This window comes from Sinocyclocheilus grahami, unplaced genomic scaffold (assembly GCF_001515645.1).
Source record: "Sinocyclocheilus grahami isolate Dianchi unplaced genomic scaffold, SAMN03320097.WGS_v1.1 scaffold1093.1, whole genome shotgun sequence".
NCBI lineage: Eukaryota > Metazoa > Chordata > Actinopteri > Cypriniformes > Cyprinidae > Sinocyclocheilus > Sinocyclocheilus grahami.
The window spans coordinates 119017-135680 of NW_015506272.1; the positions used below are offsets into that span (position 1 = coordinate 119017).

General features: G+C 34.3%; 1 protein-coding gene across 9 annotated transcripts in view; it reads right to left on the minus strand.

Annotated features, from left to right (window-relative positions):
* Nucleotides 1–16664, minus strand: part of rapgef2b (Rap guanine nucleotide exchange factor 2b) — a 136142-nt gene that overhangs the window by 92366 nt on the left and 27112 nt on the right. For all 9 annotated transcript variants that reach the window (XM_016252224.1, XM_016252222.1, XM_016252216.1 and 6 more), the window contains exons 2-3: nucleotides 8673–8743; nucleotides 6788–6844 (exon numbers count right to left, since the gene is read on the minus strand). In XM_016252224.1, the coding sequence (XP_016107710.1) occupies nucleotides 6788–6844; nucleotides 8673–8743 (128 nt within the window). The remainder of the gene's footprint in view (nucleotides 1–6787; nucleotides 6845–8672; nucleotides 8744–16664) is intronic.

Here is a 16664-nt window from a genome sequence, read left to right on the forward strand (position 1 = left end):
TAGGGATGCACGATATATCGGCCACCATATCGGTATCGGCCGATAAATGCTCATTTTTCCTGTTATCGGTATCGGCCTGATAAGAAAATTTGGCCGATATCTTAAAGCCGATAAATAATGCATTATTTCCTTCAGAGACACTTCAGATGCGCATTGTCGTTTGCAGCCTTTTGTGCAATTGTACGTTGTAATATTGTGTTTATTTGATGTATATCTGATTTATCTCATATAGAATGCGTTTGGTTAAGTTAAAAAGAGCGCTTCAGTTTACCGGTGATCATCTTTAGCTCAGCGCACGCAGCTTAAACAGCAGTGCACAACATTAATAACTATGATTGGGAATGTCGTGTATATAACATTCTAATGAGAATTATAATACAACGTTGTGAATTCTTTGGCTTTAGTTGCTGTGTTTCAGCACATTGTTATGGGAAGAGCGCATCCACAACAGGATCACACATTCTGACTATAGCACGCAATAACTGCGTCATTTTGTACATATTTAAGTTGTAATATTATGTTTATGTTGTATTAATATTAATCTCAGGATGCATTTCCTTGAGTTAAATAAGCTGCCAGCAAAACGCTTCAGTTTACCATGTTCATTCAGCTCTTCAGCTTCAGCACGCGCAGCTCAACGGCTGCCATTTTAAACAGTGGTATTAATTTGTTACTTTTTCAAAATCATTGATATATTATTAATAACAACAACCACTTGTATTGTTCTCTTATTATTTTCATCAACAGTATGGTTTAGTAATTAAAATCATTTAATTATTGTCCGTGCAGAGGCTATTCCGTTTTATTGATCTATGGCGCATTCATTTTGATTCTTTACACGTGTAATGATGTCCAGTGACTTGTTTGCATTATTTATGCATTATTTTATTTATTTGTAAGACTTTTTTATGACTAAATTTGGTAATGGGAGAGTAAAAATATTTTTAAAACGTACACCGTTCAAACTAGGCTGCTTATGTTGAAGTGTTTGGGATGTGGCTTTTAATGATGAGACCTTTTTTGTAATCAGGCTCTCAAAAAGTATATAACAATTTGGATATAGATTTATCGGCCAACATATCGGTTATCGGCTTTCAAAAATAAAGAGTAATCGGTTATCGGTCAAAATTTTCATATCGGTGCATCCCTACTAAATTCATTACTTCAGAATTATGTGCCCTCTAGAAGCTTGCATTCTGCAAGTAAATGTTGCTTTACTATGCCATCCCAAAGAGGCACAAAATCACTTTTACAGACTTTTACATTAACTGTTCCCTCCTGGTGGAATGACCTGACCAACTCAGTCCGAGCAGCTGAGTCCTTAACCATCTTCAAGAATTGGCTAAAAACACATCTCTTCCATCTTTATTTGACCCTCTAACTCTAGCACTCTCTATTCTAATTCTATCCTTTATCAAAATAAAAATAAAACTTGCCCCTTTTAGACTTGCACTCTATTTATTTACTGACTACTTAGTACTATTTATTTACTACCTACTAAAAAAAAAACAACTAACACAATCTTCTCTAATCTTTTTGTATTCTATTTGTTTTCTTTTTATTTATCATACAATTAACAAAAGCAAAAAAAGGCCTCTAACACTAGCTTGCTCTATTCTTTTTTTATTATATTGGTTTTCTTTTTATTTATTATATATATATTTTAAAAAAAATAACTTGCTATGTGTACTGCATTAAGCTAACTGAGACTTGTTATAGCACATTCATATCATTGCTCTTTTGTTGATTTTGATTGCTTCCATTGTCCTGATTTGTAAGTCGCTTTGGATAAAAGCATCTGCTAAATGACTAAATGTAAATGTAAAATTTAATGAGTGGTATTATGAAAGTTTTATCATTGCAAAAATTGACAAAATTAAAAATAATCTTAAATGTGCATTTAAATCAAGCAAAGACACAACTGTGGTTCTATCCGTGTTGATGTGCCTGCATTTCTGGTCTGAGCTGTGTGTTTGTGCCCAGCGGCATCTCTGATGGGAGTCCCAGCAGGAATACAGAGAGAGAGTGATGGGGAGAGGGAAACCTTCTCTATACCAGCTGGTGGCCATGACTGTAGGAGAGAACCCTTCTGCTGAGCTGTTTCTGTCTGTCTGTCTGTCTGTGTGTGTATGTGTGTGTATGTGTGTGCGTGTGCGTGTGTGTGTGTGAGAGAGAGCGTGTGAGAGTGTGAGAGTGAGTGTATGCATGCATCAGGCCAGGGTGGAGAATGATGGATCACCCATGCAACTACAGAGCAGCACTCCTGCATGCACACACTCACATACAGACACACTTTTATGTGAATGTTGCCTGAGTACTCAAAGTCAACAGCTATTCTTGCACACATAAAAGGCTTTTGTAGGGTTTTATTTCTATTGAGGCTGTTCAAAGCAGAGATGGGCAGGATGACAGCAGCCTTACCAGAGTGTGACAACACAGATTAACTCAAAGCCATCTTCCTATAAATCTCACTGAGACGGTGCAGTTCTACAATAAGAAATATTAGTTATATGGTAAATATAACTAGTATTTATTATCATAATTATTATTTATCATCATGATTTTCAACAGATAATACATGTTTTCTGTCATTACAATGTTTAATTGTATTTTTATTTACTATTATTTTTTTTTTAATTTTTTTTTTTATTTGGGGGGGGTTGTGTTTATATGTAAACAGTACCGTTCAAAAGTTTGGAATACCTACGATTTATTTTTCATGTTTCTGGTGAAGTCTTGTATGCTCACCAAGACTGCATTTATTTGATAAATGCAGTAAAACAAGTAATATTGTTAAATATTATTACAATTTAAAGTAACTTATGAGCTATATGAGCATATTTTAAAATGTAATATGCTGATTTGCTGCGTATGTAACAATATATGTTGCAACATATAATGTAACAACATATGTATTGTGTAGGGGTGTAACGGTTCACAAAATTCACGATTTGGTTTGATACGATACAGTGGTGTCACGGTTCGGTACGTTTTCAATACGGGGGGGGGGGTAATTGCATACATCGCAATGTTGGAAATATCTCTGTTTTAAACCATGAAGGCGAGCCAATGGACATCACATAAGCATTGGCTTACGTGCTATGCCGGTGAACGTCTTATTCTCAGTCAATTCATTATGCAGAAAGTGACGGTAAAAACGGAATGACGGAGTAATGACGGAGCTTTCAGCATCTCACACCACATATTCTCTCAGATACGACGAGTGACGAATCTACTTCAACATATGCTGATAACGGTATATAGCTAACGGTTTTAATTTATTTCTCTTGTGGCCCGTACATAGTGAAAAACAAATGAGAAGAAACTTATTTTGTGTTAAACAGGTTGTTTTTGAGTCGGTGCTTGAAATAGGCTAAAGCTTTTTATTTCATTGATTTTTATTGGACTGTGTTAATATTTTATTAATATTAATAATATTAATACAGGCCTATAATTCATTGTATAATAGACCTGTTTTTAAAAAAACTATTTTAATTGAGGTGTAAATAGCCTAATATTTTGTTATCCTCGCAGCGCGTCAGTTATGCATTAATAATGCGGGGCAAATTAATTGTAATTTTAATTTAATAATAAAAGTAACTTTATAATAATAATAGGCCTAATACAAATACGAATGTAGCAGGCCGCATTAATTGGAAATGCCAAATACTCCTAATATTGCCAATAACTGATGTTTTTGATAATATCTCTGGCTATCGTCATACAAGATCATCGTGTTTCGATGCAACCCAGCAAGGGGAGGTTATCGCGGGGCCTTTCACAGTGTGTGCCCTGTGTGTCCGTCCGCTACACCACTGGACAGTTACCTCGTTTGGACTGCCTTGTTGAGCACAGTGGCACTGAGAACATTATATTTCACACACTTTAAGCTCTTTTATTTTCCAAATGTAATAGGATTAGTCCAATTAATTGTTCGGTTTGTAATGCGTACCGAAACGAAAGCCTCATACCGAACAGTAACGTGTATCGTTACACCCTAGTATTGTGATAACTATTGTGAAATCGAACCCTAATGCTGACATTAAAGCAATTAAAGAAATTGTGTAGTAGTGAAAAAAAGTATTGTATAAAAAAAAATACAAAATTGGTACTATATTGACCACTCTGATATAAATCACAGAAAAATCTATATCAATCATCCACTAAAATAGAATAATTACGTCTTCATTTATGTGAATATCTAATTCTTGTTTAAGAGCATAATTAGCATGAACATGAAAAAAAGTCCCTGAGCAAAGTCCCCTGAGGTTTTCAACTTGTTTCACAAATTTAAACACTGCTTCAATATTATTTACAGAAAGCAGAAATCAATGTGCCTCAGTAACAACATTAAAACTTTTATCACGAATATTTTTAGAAACCCCAGTGTGATATTATTGTCCTTCCAACCTGCTCAAAAATAAACCATAAAAAGCATGCCTTTATAGCATGTCGGAAAGCATGATGTTTGTGTATCTGGCACTAGTGGTTCAGAGGCTGTTGCGGTGGGAGTGGTTTGTTCCTGAGGGAAATCAGCAGCAGCAGCACACAAGTCTGAAGATTATTATTAGTGCCGAGCTTTAAAGCAGCAGGCTGTCTAATAGAAAAAACAGTGGAGTGAGTCGCTGAGGAACAGCGTCAAGGCTGGTGTAGCAGACTCAGTGGAGTGTTAGTCCTTAAATAGTCTGCCACTGGGAGTTTTGAAAGTGTATAGATGAAAACAACCACCTAAAACAGAGGACTAACTCACACAGTTATACAAATCCACAACTGTTAGATGAACCAAAAATATTGGCATTTGCCTATTAGACAAGTCAGTCAAACTTGCATTCCAAAAGAAAGTTTTTGTCATCTCCACCCTGCAGCCAATGAACAGCAGGATGCCGTACGAGGTCTGACTTTTAGTTGTGTGCAACTTGCTACAGCCAATCAGATAGAGCCTTTAAAATGAACAGGTAATCTGCATTTGTTTTGCCAAATTGTTGTCTAATTCAAGACACAAACCCACAAAGAACAATAATTAAGTCACACAGAGGTCTTTTAGTTGAAAACTGTTGCTATATATTTCTGAATTGTTTTTTTTTTCTTTTACATTTTCCCTAGGGTCTACTTTTTTTTTGTTAGTGCACCAAAAAAGTAATTTTTCTTTTTCTTTCTTATTTTAGTTGAGCACTTTACTCATCCGTACAGCCTGCAAGTTTGCTCTCTGGTCTAATATCAGTTTGCTCAAAGTGTTCATACATTCAATTTTCTCTACAACAGAAAGTCAGGGATTTCTGAGCCCTTTTTATAATTTCTTCAAATTGTCAATTTAGACTGGAATTGTACTATATTCACACTGTATTGAGTTCTGAAAGTGTCACGTTTGACGTCAATGGTCCCAAAACATGCAGGAACCAATGTTATCTGTTGACATTTGCCCAAAATTGCTGAAATGCATCTAATTTCACCATATACATTTTGAGAATTAATATGCAACAGCAAAGATTCAGGGAATAATAACTGTCCATGTTTTTCTCTCACACGTATATTTACACAAACACACACACATATCACTCCTCGGAGGGAACGCCCATGATATATAGATATAGACTTATATTTTGAATAAATGCTGTTCTTTTTAACTTTTTATTCATCAAAGAATCCTGAAAAAGTATCACAGTTTCCCCAAAAAAATATTTGGCAGCACAACTGTTGCCAACATTGATAATTCTAATATAAGCAAGAAGAAGAAGACGCCTCACACGCCTGCTGTTGAGAATGTGCTCAGGAGGACGCGCCGTTCAGTTTCTTGCACAGACCGATCGTTTTGTGTCTTTACACATCAATGTATCGTCACGAGCTGCAGGGTTTAATTTGGTTTTGTTTGTGTATGTTTTTTTTTACTCTCAAAGCCATGATTCCCATTCACCTCCATTATAAGACTGACAGACTGCAACGGTTTGTGTTAAAAATCGTAAAAAAATTAAAAAAATTTTTTACATTTTAACATTTTAAACTTAAGAGTTTTGAAGAATAATCTACTTTAATTTAATATGCCCATTTCCATGGAACACCATATATTTCATCAACTGACCCAAAAGTGACCTAATTTGGCAGCAACTCCGCTCTTACACAGGCACAAAAGACTAGATGCTATCAGAGACCATGAGTAAATGAGACGCTCCCCATTATGGACAAGGGATAGTGACCCGCAGAGGGAAGCGCACACTTCATCTTCCTCCAGGAGAAAAGAAAATAGAGTGTGAAATTGGAGGGGAGTGTCTGGGTCCACCTAAGGGAATATATATGTGTTTGAGCATGTGTGTGTTGGGCTACAGGACCAAAAAAGCAAGAAGTGTTTGGCATCAGACAAAGTCAGCATAAACTTCAAACAGCATCGAGAGGATACAAGCAAGGACTTTTTAAAAACACACATGCCAGATGAAGGGCGAATCTAAAGTGGGTCAGTGTGTCTTAGATGTTGCAGATCAATAGCTGTGTGTGTATATCACCCAGAAACCCTGTATTCCTCATAATGCCATTTTCAGCTACTAGGATACTCATTATAACACAACAGAAGGCTCATGCAGCGCTGAATATAACACTTTTGCTTCAGCGAGTTCACATCTCACCTTTGTAATTTGATAAGTCTTCTCAAAAGCGGGCTATATTTATCATCGCTTCTGGAGTGGCACGATCTTTGAAGATTATTTGTGGTTATGCATTGTACATTCTATAAAGGCTTAAAGAAGCATAATGGCTTTAAACAAAAGGATATTGGATGGAAAACATGGTTGTTACTTACTAATAGAGCACTTCGTTGGCTTCATGTCGTTCGTAGCGGACGGTTTCACACATTATCCTGAAAAAAGAGGACAAGAGAGAGAGAGAGAGAGAGAACCATAAATCAGTGACATATCCAAACTTAATGGTTCCAAAAGAAGCAATCAACCTCATATTTTTGTCTGCAATTATGAAATATCGTGTTGTGAAACCAAAATGGATTTCAGGACGAAAAGTCTTGTGGGTATTCAGGTCTGGTTGGCACTGTGTTCGATAAGAAAAACAATACAGGCTGCCTGTTATTAAGAACAGCAAGGACCAAACCAAACTCGGTTTGTGCATGACATATTTCAGTGTCGATTTATGTCAGAAGTGCTGTTTAAGCAAACTCGGATGTATCGCCACAGAACAAAACATTCCAAAAGACAAAAACATTCTTCAAAAGATATTCCTTAAAGTTCAGCTCAGTTGGGGGGTAGAAAGTCAACCAAGTCCATCTGACACATTCCTGAAAATGTGTACGGACCAATGAAGGGGATTTGGAGGGGTCAGGTAGGGTTTGGAACGTTCTAGAACACTGTGGTCAAGTAGCTAAGTATTTTCCCCCCAATTTTCACATCCACGTGTGTATAAACATAATGACGTGAAATCCTTGAGAAGGTCATTCTAAGGTCGATTTAAGAGTTCAGACGACAATGCAAATACCTTAAGCCAAAACTAAAATCATTAACCCCATTAATAATCTGAGATATCTTATTGTTCATTAATTACTCACCCTCATGTCATTCCAAACCTGTAAGACCTTTGTTCATCTTCAGAACACAAATTTTGATATTTTTGATGAAATCCAAGAGCTTTCTGACCTGCATAGACAGCAATGCAACTGCCACGTACAAGGCCCAGAAAGGTAGTAAGAACATTGTTAAAATAGTCCATGTGACATCAGTGGTTCAACTGCAATTTTTCTTTGTGCACTAAAAGTAATGACTTTATTCAACAATTTCTTCTCTTCTGTTAGTCTCCACCACCATTAACGAGAGTATCACGATGCATGAGTGTGATTCTGCTGACGCAGGAGCCGGCGTTCTGACATGGAAGAGAAGAAATTGTTGAATAAAGTCTTTTGTTTTCTTTGCACACAAAAAGTATTCTCGTAGCTTCATAAAATTATGGTTGAACCACTAACAGTTGATGTCACATGGACTATTTTAACAATGTCCTTACTACCTTTCTGGGCCTTGTGCGTAGTAGTTGCATTGCTGTCTATGGAGGGCCAGAATGATCTCGGATTTTATCAAACAATTTGTGTTCTGAAGATGAACACAGTTCTTTTGGGTTTGGAAAGACATGAGGGCGAGTAATTAATGACAGAATTTTCATTTTGTTCAGAATTTTCAATTTGCAAAAAAAAAAAATAGAAAGAACTGATAAAATATTGACAATATTGGATAACATAACTAAAAATAGCAGTCCGACATTGTTATAAAAATAAAAATAATGTAAAAAATAATTGTTCACAAATTATAAAAAATATTTTAACATCTTAAAATATATTTAAAAATATATATCTATATATATATATCTATAAAAAATTATATACATATATACAATCTGACTTTGTGCAACATAAAATAAAATAATAAATCATATAAAATGTGTAATACATTTACACTAGAGAAAAACATAACTAAAAATGGCACTCCAAAAGTAAAAATAATTGTTCAAATTATAAAACAACACATATCTTTACTAGTTTTGTCATAAAATAAAATAATGAATAAACCCAAACACAGCAAAACTGTCTTTCACGCATCTGTATGCATAACCCACCATCCACCACCCGCTTGACCTCAAAAACATTTGTGCATTTTTTCCATCCATTTATCAAATCCTTCCTTCAGTGTTACCTCAGCTGGTGTTCCCGAAGATTGGACAGCGCCTCCATTCCATGCAAGTAGGAATAAACGATCTCCAGGTCCTGCAGGTAAGAAGAGAAAGAAAGAGAAAAGATCAAAGTCTATTCCTCTCTAAAAGCACACGCTCTCCCAGAATTCTCAGCAAAGGACAAGACATTGATATCACACTGAAAAGAGTGCTACAGAAAAATTCACTGCTGAAACACATGGAGAAATGCAGTTACAGAACAGAAATTTAATTTCTCTTTAAAATACGGTTAAGCAACATTTAAATGTCCTTTTACTATAGCAAATAATAATAAATGAATAATGCTAATAATATAAAAAGTATACTATATATTCTGATTGACCGGTAAGTTTATTTGTGATTAAAGCAATTAAAAGTTACGTCTGACCTTATGATGCTTTTCTCTTGGATCCATTACTATGGCCCAGTTCAAACCAGTTTTTAATATGAAATATCATTTATCAAACAGGCTTGGCAAGACACTACTAAACAAAGAGTCTCAGGTCCCTTCACCAGAGAGCGTCTTGCTTGAGCTATAAGTGGTTCTTCAGACAAACCCATCACAGTGATCATGTATCTGAGGCTGAGCATACAGCGGGCCCTGTCCCCTTCCACACACACAACATCACTGACGCCAGAACTGGGCCGCCTTTGTGCTCACAAAGGCATGCTGGGATAGCGAGGAGGACAAAAGAGGGTCTGTGTTCGCGCACAGACGCACTTGATTATGAACTGAGAGACCCTGTGTGACAAGGAACACAAATGCAAACACACAGCTCGCCAAACATTTGCCTTCTGATATAGTACAAGTAAACCTCTGCCTCCTTGTTTTGCTATTAAGACTACAGGATTACTTGATAAATAAGAGTTAAAGTGAAAGAAAGAGAAAACAAATGTCAGGTGAGATTGGACCAGAACAGAACAGGTAGTAGTTTCGGTCATATGTTAGTAAATATGTTGAGATGCAGATCCAGACCAGATGAAAGTCAAGTATTGACTCTAAGGTAAAAACAACAAAGCATCTTAAATACCGTCTTGTAGGCTCTATGTTTGTAAGAGGGCGGGTGACCCTAAATGTACACTTATACAAAGGTTACAGAGAGCAAGGTCACATGGACAAACTGCACTGGAATCTAATGGTGACCTCCATCTCAAAAGAGGCAGAACAAAAAAATTGCTTAAATTATGTTTTGTAACACCACCTGCTGTTAAAAGCAGTACACTGCATGAAGTGTTGGGGAAATTACGAAGAAATATCTAAATAAAAAAAATATATAAATATGAATAATATAAATAAATAATATAATAAATCATCATTCTTGTTATTATTTAACAATATAAAATCTAAAAATCAAATAAGCCAAATAAAAAAATACAACCAAACATAAATAACGAGAAAAAAAGAATAATAGAAAAAATATTTAGATTTAGTTTATTAATTTTTTTGGGAAATTCTTAAATATTTTTTGCGTATAAAAACAATTATGTTCTTGTATTAAAGAAATATAAGACTATATAAAATAAGAATATAAAGACACATGCCCAAAGGTCTTTTTATCTACTTATTTAGTAATTTTATTACTAAATGAGTGCACAGAAGAGCTTATTAAAATGTTGTATATTAATACAATACTTTTAGTATACAATTGTATTATAAGGCTATAAAAAATTAGAATTGAAAAAGACATATGCCCACGGTATCTTATTTAATCTATATATTAATTTAACAATTTATTACTAAATGAGTGCAAAGTACAGTTTATTACAATTATTTCAAACATTATTATTGTAAAATTGTAATTGCTAAGTTGTTTTGAGTCTATGGTGTACCGAGTCTGACTGCTTAGAAACGCAATAGCACATCTCACTTCAACAAAGCCAAATCATTTCAGGCATCATTCATAATCATATCTGTAGCTCAAACAGTGTGGCACATGTTACATGCTAAATGTAATGCTTAATGGTTTGTCCAAATCCATAACCCTAAATATGAGCATCAGTAATAGTGATCCTTGCTTTAGCCAGCACAAAAAGAACAATAAGACTGTGACAATGACAAAGGACCTTCTGGCTGAGGTGCACTACACAAATCCTCCACTAGAAGTCAGGCTGGATTCGTGTCCAGCTCTTTCTGCTCCTCTTAACGCCTCTACTGGCTGGAATCAAGCTCTACCAGAACACTGGCTTTCTTTTTTCCCCACTCAAATATTACTAAATTCAACATGGAAAGAATGTGCAGAACCCCATTTCTTCAGTCCTAGTGTCCCCATGAGGAGTTTTCACTCCTTTATTTTCTCTCTCTGCCAGGAGTTCATAATGAGACCACTACAAGTTTGCTCTAAATGCACAATGAGAAGGAAATGTTTTGAACTAATATACTTACGTGTGAGAAGTAAAGTCATTCTTTGCTATTTTTCATCAGTTGTGCATATGATAAAATCCTAATTAAATGTTGAAATTAACATATAGTTAAGTTTATTCAAAAACTGAATGAATGAACAAACATACCGTAAGTGAGCATTGTCTTTCTCTTTTGTGCTCTGACTGACATTGTTGCTGTCAACTAAAACTATTAAAAACCTTTTTGCCAATTTAAATTCATCTGTACTGTATTAAAATGAAGGAATTTTCCATTTGATTATTTATTTATTTATTCAATTGTTTGTTTGTTTATTGGCGTTTTACCTACATTTAGAATTTTTGCGTTTTGAGTTTTTAACAAAAATGTCAGCAAAATGAATGGATTATCTCCTGGTAGATTTATTATTAGTATCATTTATTTGTTTATTTTTAACAGTGCAGAACTTTAATATAAATTAATAAAAAACTGAAAAAGTGTAAGTTCTAAAATTACTAAAAAGCAAAATGGATAAATATAAATATTAAACAAAAACTAATAAAAATGACAAAGGCGCATAACAAAACTACTCAAATATAAACGAAAATGTATTAATATTAATAAATTCATTATATAATATTATATAAATAACACTAAAAGAACATTTTATAATGATATGTAAGATTAGCATAATTCAGCATTAGCAACATCCAACAAAATTTGAGTGGAAGCATTATAAAAAAAAAAAAGCAGTAAAAAGTCAAAGTGCTTGCGGTTATTGATTATACATTAACTGTTTTTCGGTTCCATCAGATATAACAGTTATGCTTTTTATAGCATACTATTAAAAAAATCAATATTGGCATGAAAAAAAAAAAACCAAGAGCATAAATTTTACTATTGCCATAATAACCAAACAGTCTTGATGCTGGGTCTGAATCATTCACACATCGTGGGCACTCTTTACACACACACACAGCAAAAGGGTGATCTGAGAATCTGGAGGAATTACCACTTCAACAACCACCACTACATTTTTTTTTTTTTTAACAAAAGGCTGAGCCTCTGGCACAATTTTCCAACAGATGCCAGGTTCAGAGTTAAACGCCACAAGGTTTTTGCACACAGTTTGTCCTCTCTTTCAGCATTGCGACTACTTCCTCCCAGAGTGCTTTGTTACAAAGGGACCATTGTGTTTTGTGATTGGTCAAACACAATATGTGAAGCCCAGGTTACTCAGCTTTCAATGGTTACGCAACTCTCGTGGGAGTCAGCGGGTGCCGTGGTAACAAGCTGAGAGACAAATACCGCTGAGACCAGGTAGAGAAGCAGTGATGAAACCGGTGAGTTATGCAAACAACAGCAGCCTTGACTAAAACCTTTACAAAACTCAATGAACAAAGCCATGAGACTCTACCTGTACAGCCTATTTCATGTGTTCTGCACACACCACAAAAGAAACTCAGATATAATGCAGCAAATACGAACATACAGAGCAACAGAGAAGTGACAACTGAGACCCTGTCTTTTCCAAATAGGTTTCTAACCATGACAAGCCACAGGACTTTTTGTCAGTCTGGACAAATATAAGTTCAAAATAATGCTCAATATAATTCTATATTAATTATCAAATATGTTCTGACTGATTGTTATTGTGTCTCTTTATGTATTTTCACTTCAATGTGGAGAGACAATTTTTTGCACTGGAAACATAGTAGACATAGTGGTAAAGGAATAGTTTACAAAAAAAAAGTAATATTGTTCATTATTTACACACACATATATACATATAGTGGTGGGTATAATGTGTTACTAAGTAATTAATTTCCCTCAAAAACGTAAAGTAAGGGATTACTCTTGATTTTTCTGTAATTTAATAACAGTTACTTCAGATTTAATTGCATTAAATACTTTATAGACCATGGGAAAACATATAAAACAATAATGGATTTAACATCAAAATGTAACATCTAATGTCAAAATGTGTGTTTTTAATGTAACCTTTTCCCTTTAAATACTTTGGTTGGTTTAAGAATAATTTATGCAATTTTATATGATTTATGTGAAAGAATTAAAAGAGCAATTTTATGTCTATCCTTACATTGTTTAACTGGTCGAGGCTGATATTGGAATTAGAAAGTAATTAGTAATAATTAATGCAATACATTTTAGAGAGAGTAATTAGAGTAACTTACCCAACACTGTGTGTGTGTTTAAAATAAACAAAGTATTACATTTATTATACATTTGAAATAAATAAAGTAATTTTTAATATTAATGCTAAGCTATAGTATATGGATTCAGAAGAAACAAATATAAAATATTTTATTTATAATAAAATATTTTAATAATATGATCATATTAATATAATATATAACATGTATAATAATATAACAAATAAAATATTAAATACATTTTTGTATTAGTATTTGTAATACATTTCAATTATATTATGGTAAAATATAATACTAGTAGATATAGTAAGATATAATATTATATAGCTTCAGAAGAATATCAGATTGAAAGGTTTTTGAGTTCCACGGGAAAAAGTTTGGAACCGCGTGAATAAATAATGACATGTCAATGACAATTGATAGCAATGGTAATTAAATAATTTCCATTTTGGGTGAACTACTCCTTTAATGTTGCAAGAGAAAATCCGGAGATCAGCAAAAGCAGCTCAAAGCACCAAATAATATAAGCAACTCCCTGTAAAAATAGCATGCTTTTATTTTAACATGGTAATAGTTTACCATCTGATGCCATTGTGCAGTGCCAGCACACTGCAGCTGTTTGTACACATCTTCCCTTATAGCATGTATGCTGGCTGTCCAAGACAGTGACTGCAGAAATAAACTGAAGTGTTTTGCTGCTTTTTCTACTTAAAATGCCTCTTTTCAGCTTTGTATCCCAACATCTTGAATGTAACCCATTACGATGCATCTTGAATGGGTCAAGAGGCTCTTCACACTCCACTCAAGGCATCACTGTGACCATGGCAACCGGCAGTCTAAGTATCTACATGATCAGAGTGAATAATTTCCCTCTATAGCAATAAACAGTACTGGGATTAGCTGCTTGAGCAGGTGGCATCTAAAAACCATCAGTCCAATCAGGACAATCATCCCAGCATTAGGCTGAATTGTATCGTTGGCTGGGTAACTAGCCTTAAGAGTCCCAAACCACAACTCAAGAGTGGTTTACTGAGTATCTGCATGGTTTAATCAAAATCCAGACACCGCATCCAAGGAGAAAGAAGTGACCGAGGCAGACATAATCAACATCTTTTTAATGCAATGACCTTCATTTACGATGACCATAAAGAGGGACATTTTAATGGAGTAATATGATATAGTGGTGTCATCGACAGGTATATCAAATCATAAAGGCATGATAATTGATTTTAAAATAGCATCAGCTCAGTTAATTTCAATAGTTTTCTGTTTGCATGTTTATAAGCTCACGCCATGATCTATAAACCTTACAAATAAATACACTACCAATCAAAAGTTTAGAGTCTGTAAGATTTTTTAAAAATAAATTAAAATTGTATTCAGCACAGATGCATTAAATTGATCAAAATTGACAGTAAAGACATTTATATAATGTCACAAAAGATTTCTACTTCAAATAAAAGCTGTCCTTTTGAACTTTCTATTCATGAAATGTATCATATTTCCACAATAACGTTAAGCAGCTGTTTTCAACATTGATTAAATGATTCTTGAACAGCAAATCAACATATTAGAATTATTTATAAAGGATCATGTGACACTGAAAATTGGAGTTAGGGCTGCTGTAAATTTAGCTTTGCCATCACATAAATAAACAACATCTTAATTAGTAAATATTGGTATTCGGCCAATCACAACGCACTGGATAGCTGGCCAATCAGAGCACACCTCGCTTTTCAGACCGATGAGCTTTGTAAAAATCAACCCGTTTCAGAAAGGCGGGGCATAGAGGAGAAACAATAATGTACAGTATGTGGAAAATAAACACATTTCATTACAGCAAATACACAAAATAATGCTTTTTTAGCAACATCATATGACCCCTTTAATATTAAAACTTTTGAACGGTAGTATAACACACACAAAAAGCGATGACAGATTTCCAAATCGCATTACATCCCATCAATGTTGCAAGTGAAAATCAGGTCACAAAGCCAGCTCAGCACAGCAAAATGTACATGTAACTTCCCATATAAATAGTATAGTTTCCTCATAATGCAACTTGACACACGGTGCTATTTTCCAAAAAAATCATGTTTGAAAATGGCTTTTCTGTCAGCAAAAGAATCAGTCCCCTACACATGTTGCTATTTAGTTGTCAGCTCTGTATCCACACGTTTAAGGAGATCAGCCCCTTTCATGTGCCATGAGGTGTTTAACAATCACTTCAACAATGCACATTTAGCCGAGAAGGACACATGGTGCCTGTCCTGAAGGTCAGCCTTGACCCAGACTGAGCACTAAAACTGACCTCTTTCTGTCACGGGTCTGGTAAATGAAGGCAGGGGGCCCATTGGACTCAGATCCCATGACAGAGGAAAGGTTGTGCAGCTTGTGGCCGTGGGGAATGATCGAGATCCCTAGGATGATAAACACATGATGAAGCGAGGGTCTGTCTGTGAAATAGATAAACGAAGACCTCTCGGCACCATTCATCAATACTGTTTTATAAGACACAGACAAGCACAACACACACATAATAAAGAGAGTCTATTTCGGGTTTTTTTTTAAAATGGTGTAGAAACAATATACAGTACACTCAGAAATTACAAGTAAATTTCTAAATTATTTACAAAGAAATGGCAAGTGAACTAAAATATACAATTTTCGAAAAGCCTGAATTTTCTTGTAAAACATACTCCTATAATCAGTTTTATTTACAACTTTGAAAAATCACTTTTACTGTTTTTATTGCAAATTACATTTATTAAATTATGTTTCTGTATTATTCTTAATATTTAATCAAATCTGTTTGATTAAATTCTATTTGTTTATATAATCAGATTGTAATATAGCATATATTATGATTTTTTTATTATATTATTTATATTAATGTTCTGTGTGACCATGCAAAGTTTTACATAAACTGCATACAATACATAAATAAACCGTTATACATTATGATCCATATATTACATTATTATTTGTATTTTTGGCTTTAACCTTTCATATATATTATATATAGAAGAGGCACTATCCACTACACTGAAAACATCTGGTGTAGAAATAATTTTCACTCAGAAATTGCTAGTAGATTTCATAAACAATTACAAATAAACGGCAAGTAACACATTGAATTAAAAGTGAAATTTTGAAGTAGAAAACCTGAAATGGTACTTTCTTATACTCCAAAAATCATTGTTTTATTTAAAACTTAGCCATGTATTTTTCACGGTGTATCATAGTGAAATTTTTACAAAAATGCATAAACTAAGCATAATAAATAAGCAAGTAAAAGCTTATACAGGTGCACTGAAGCACACCAAGACCAAAAAATCCAAATAATTAGCAAAGGAAGCAAACAGACTCAGGCTAGCAAAAAAAAAAAAAAAAAAAGGGGTCTGCACATTTTAATTAGCCTCAAGCGATTTGTCAACTAGACAGCCAAAGCGTCAGGTCATGCG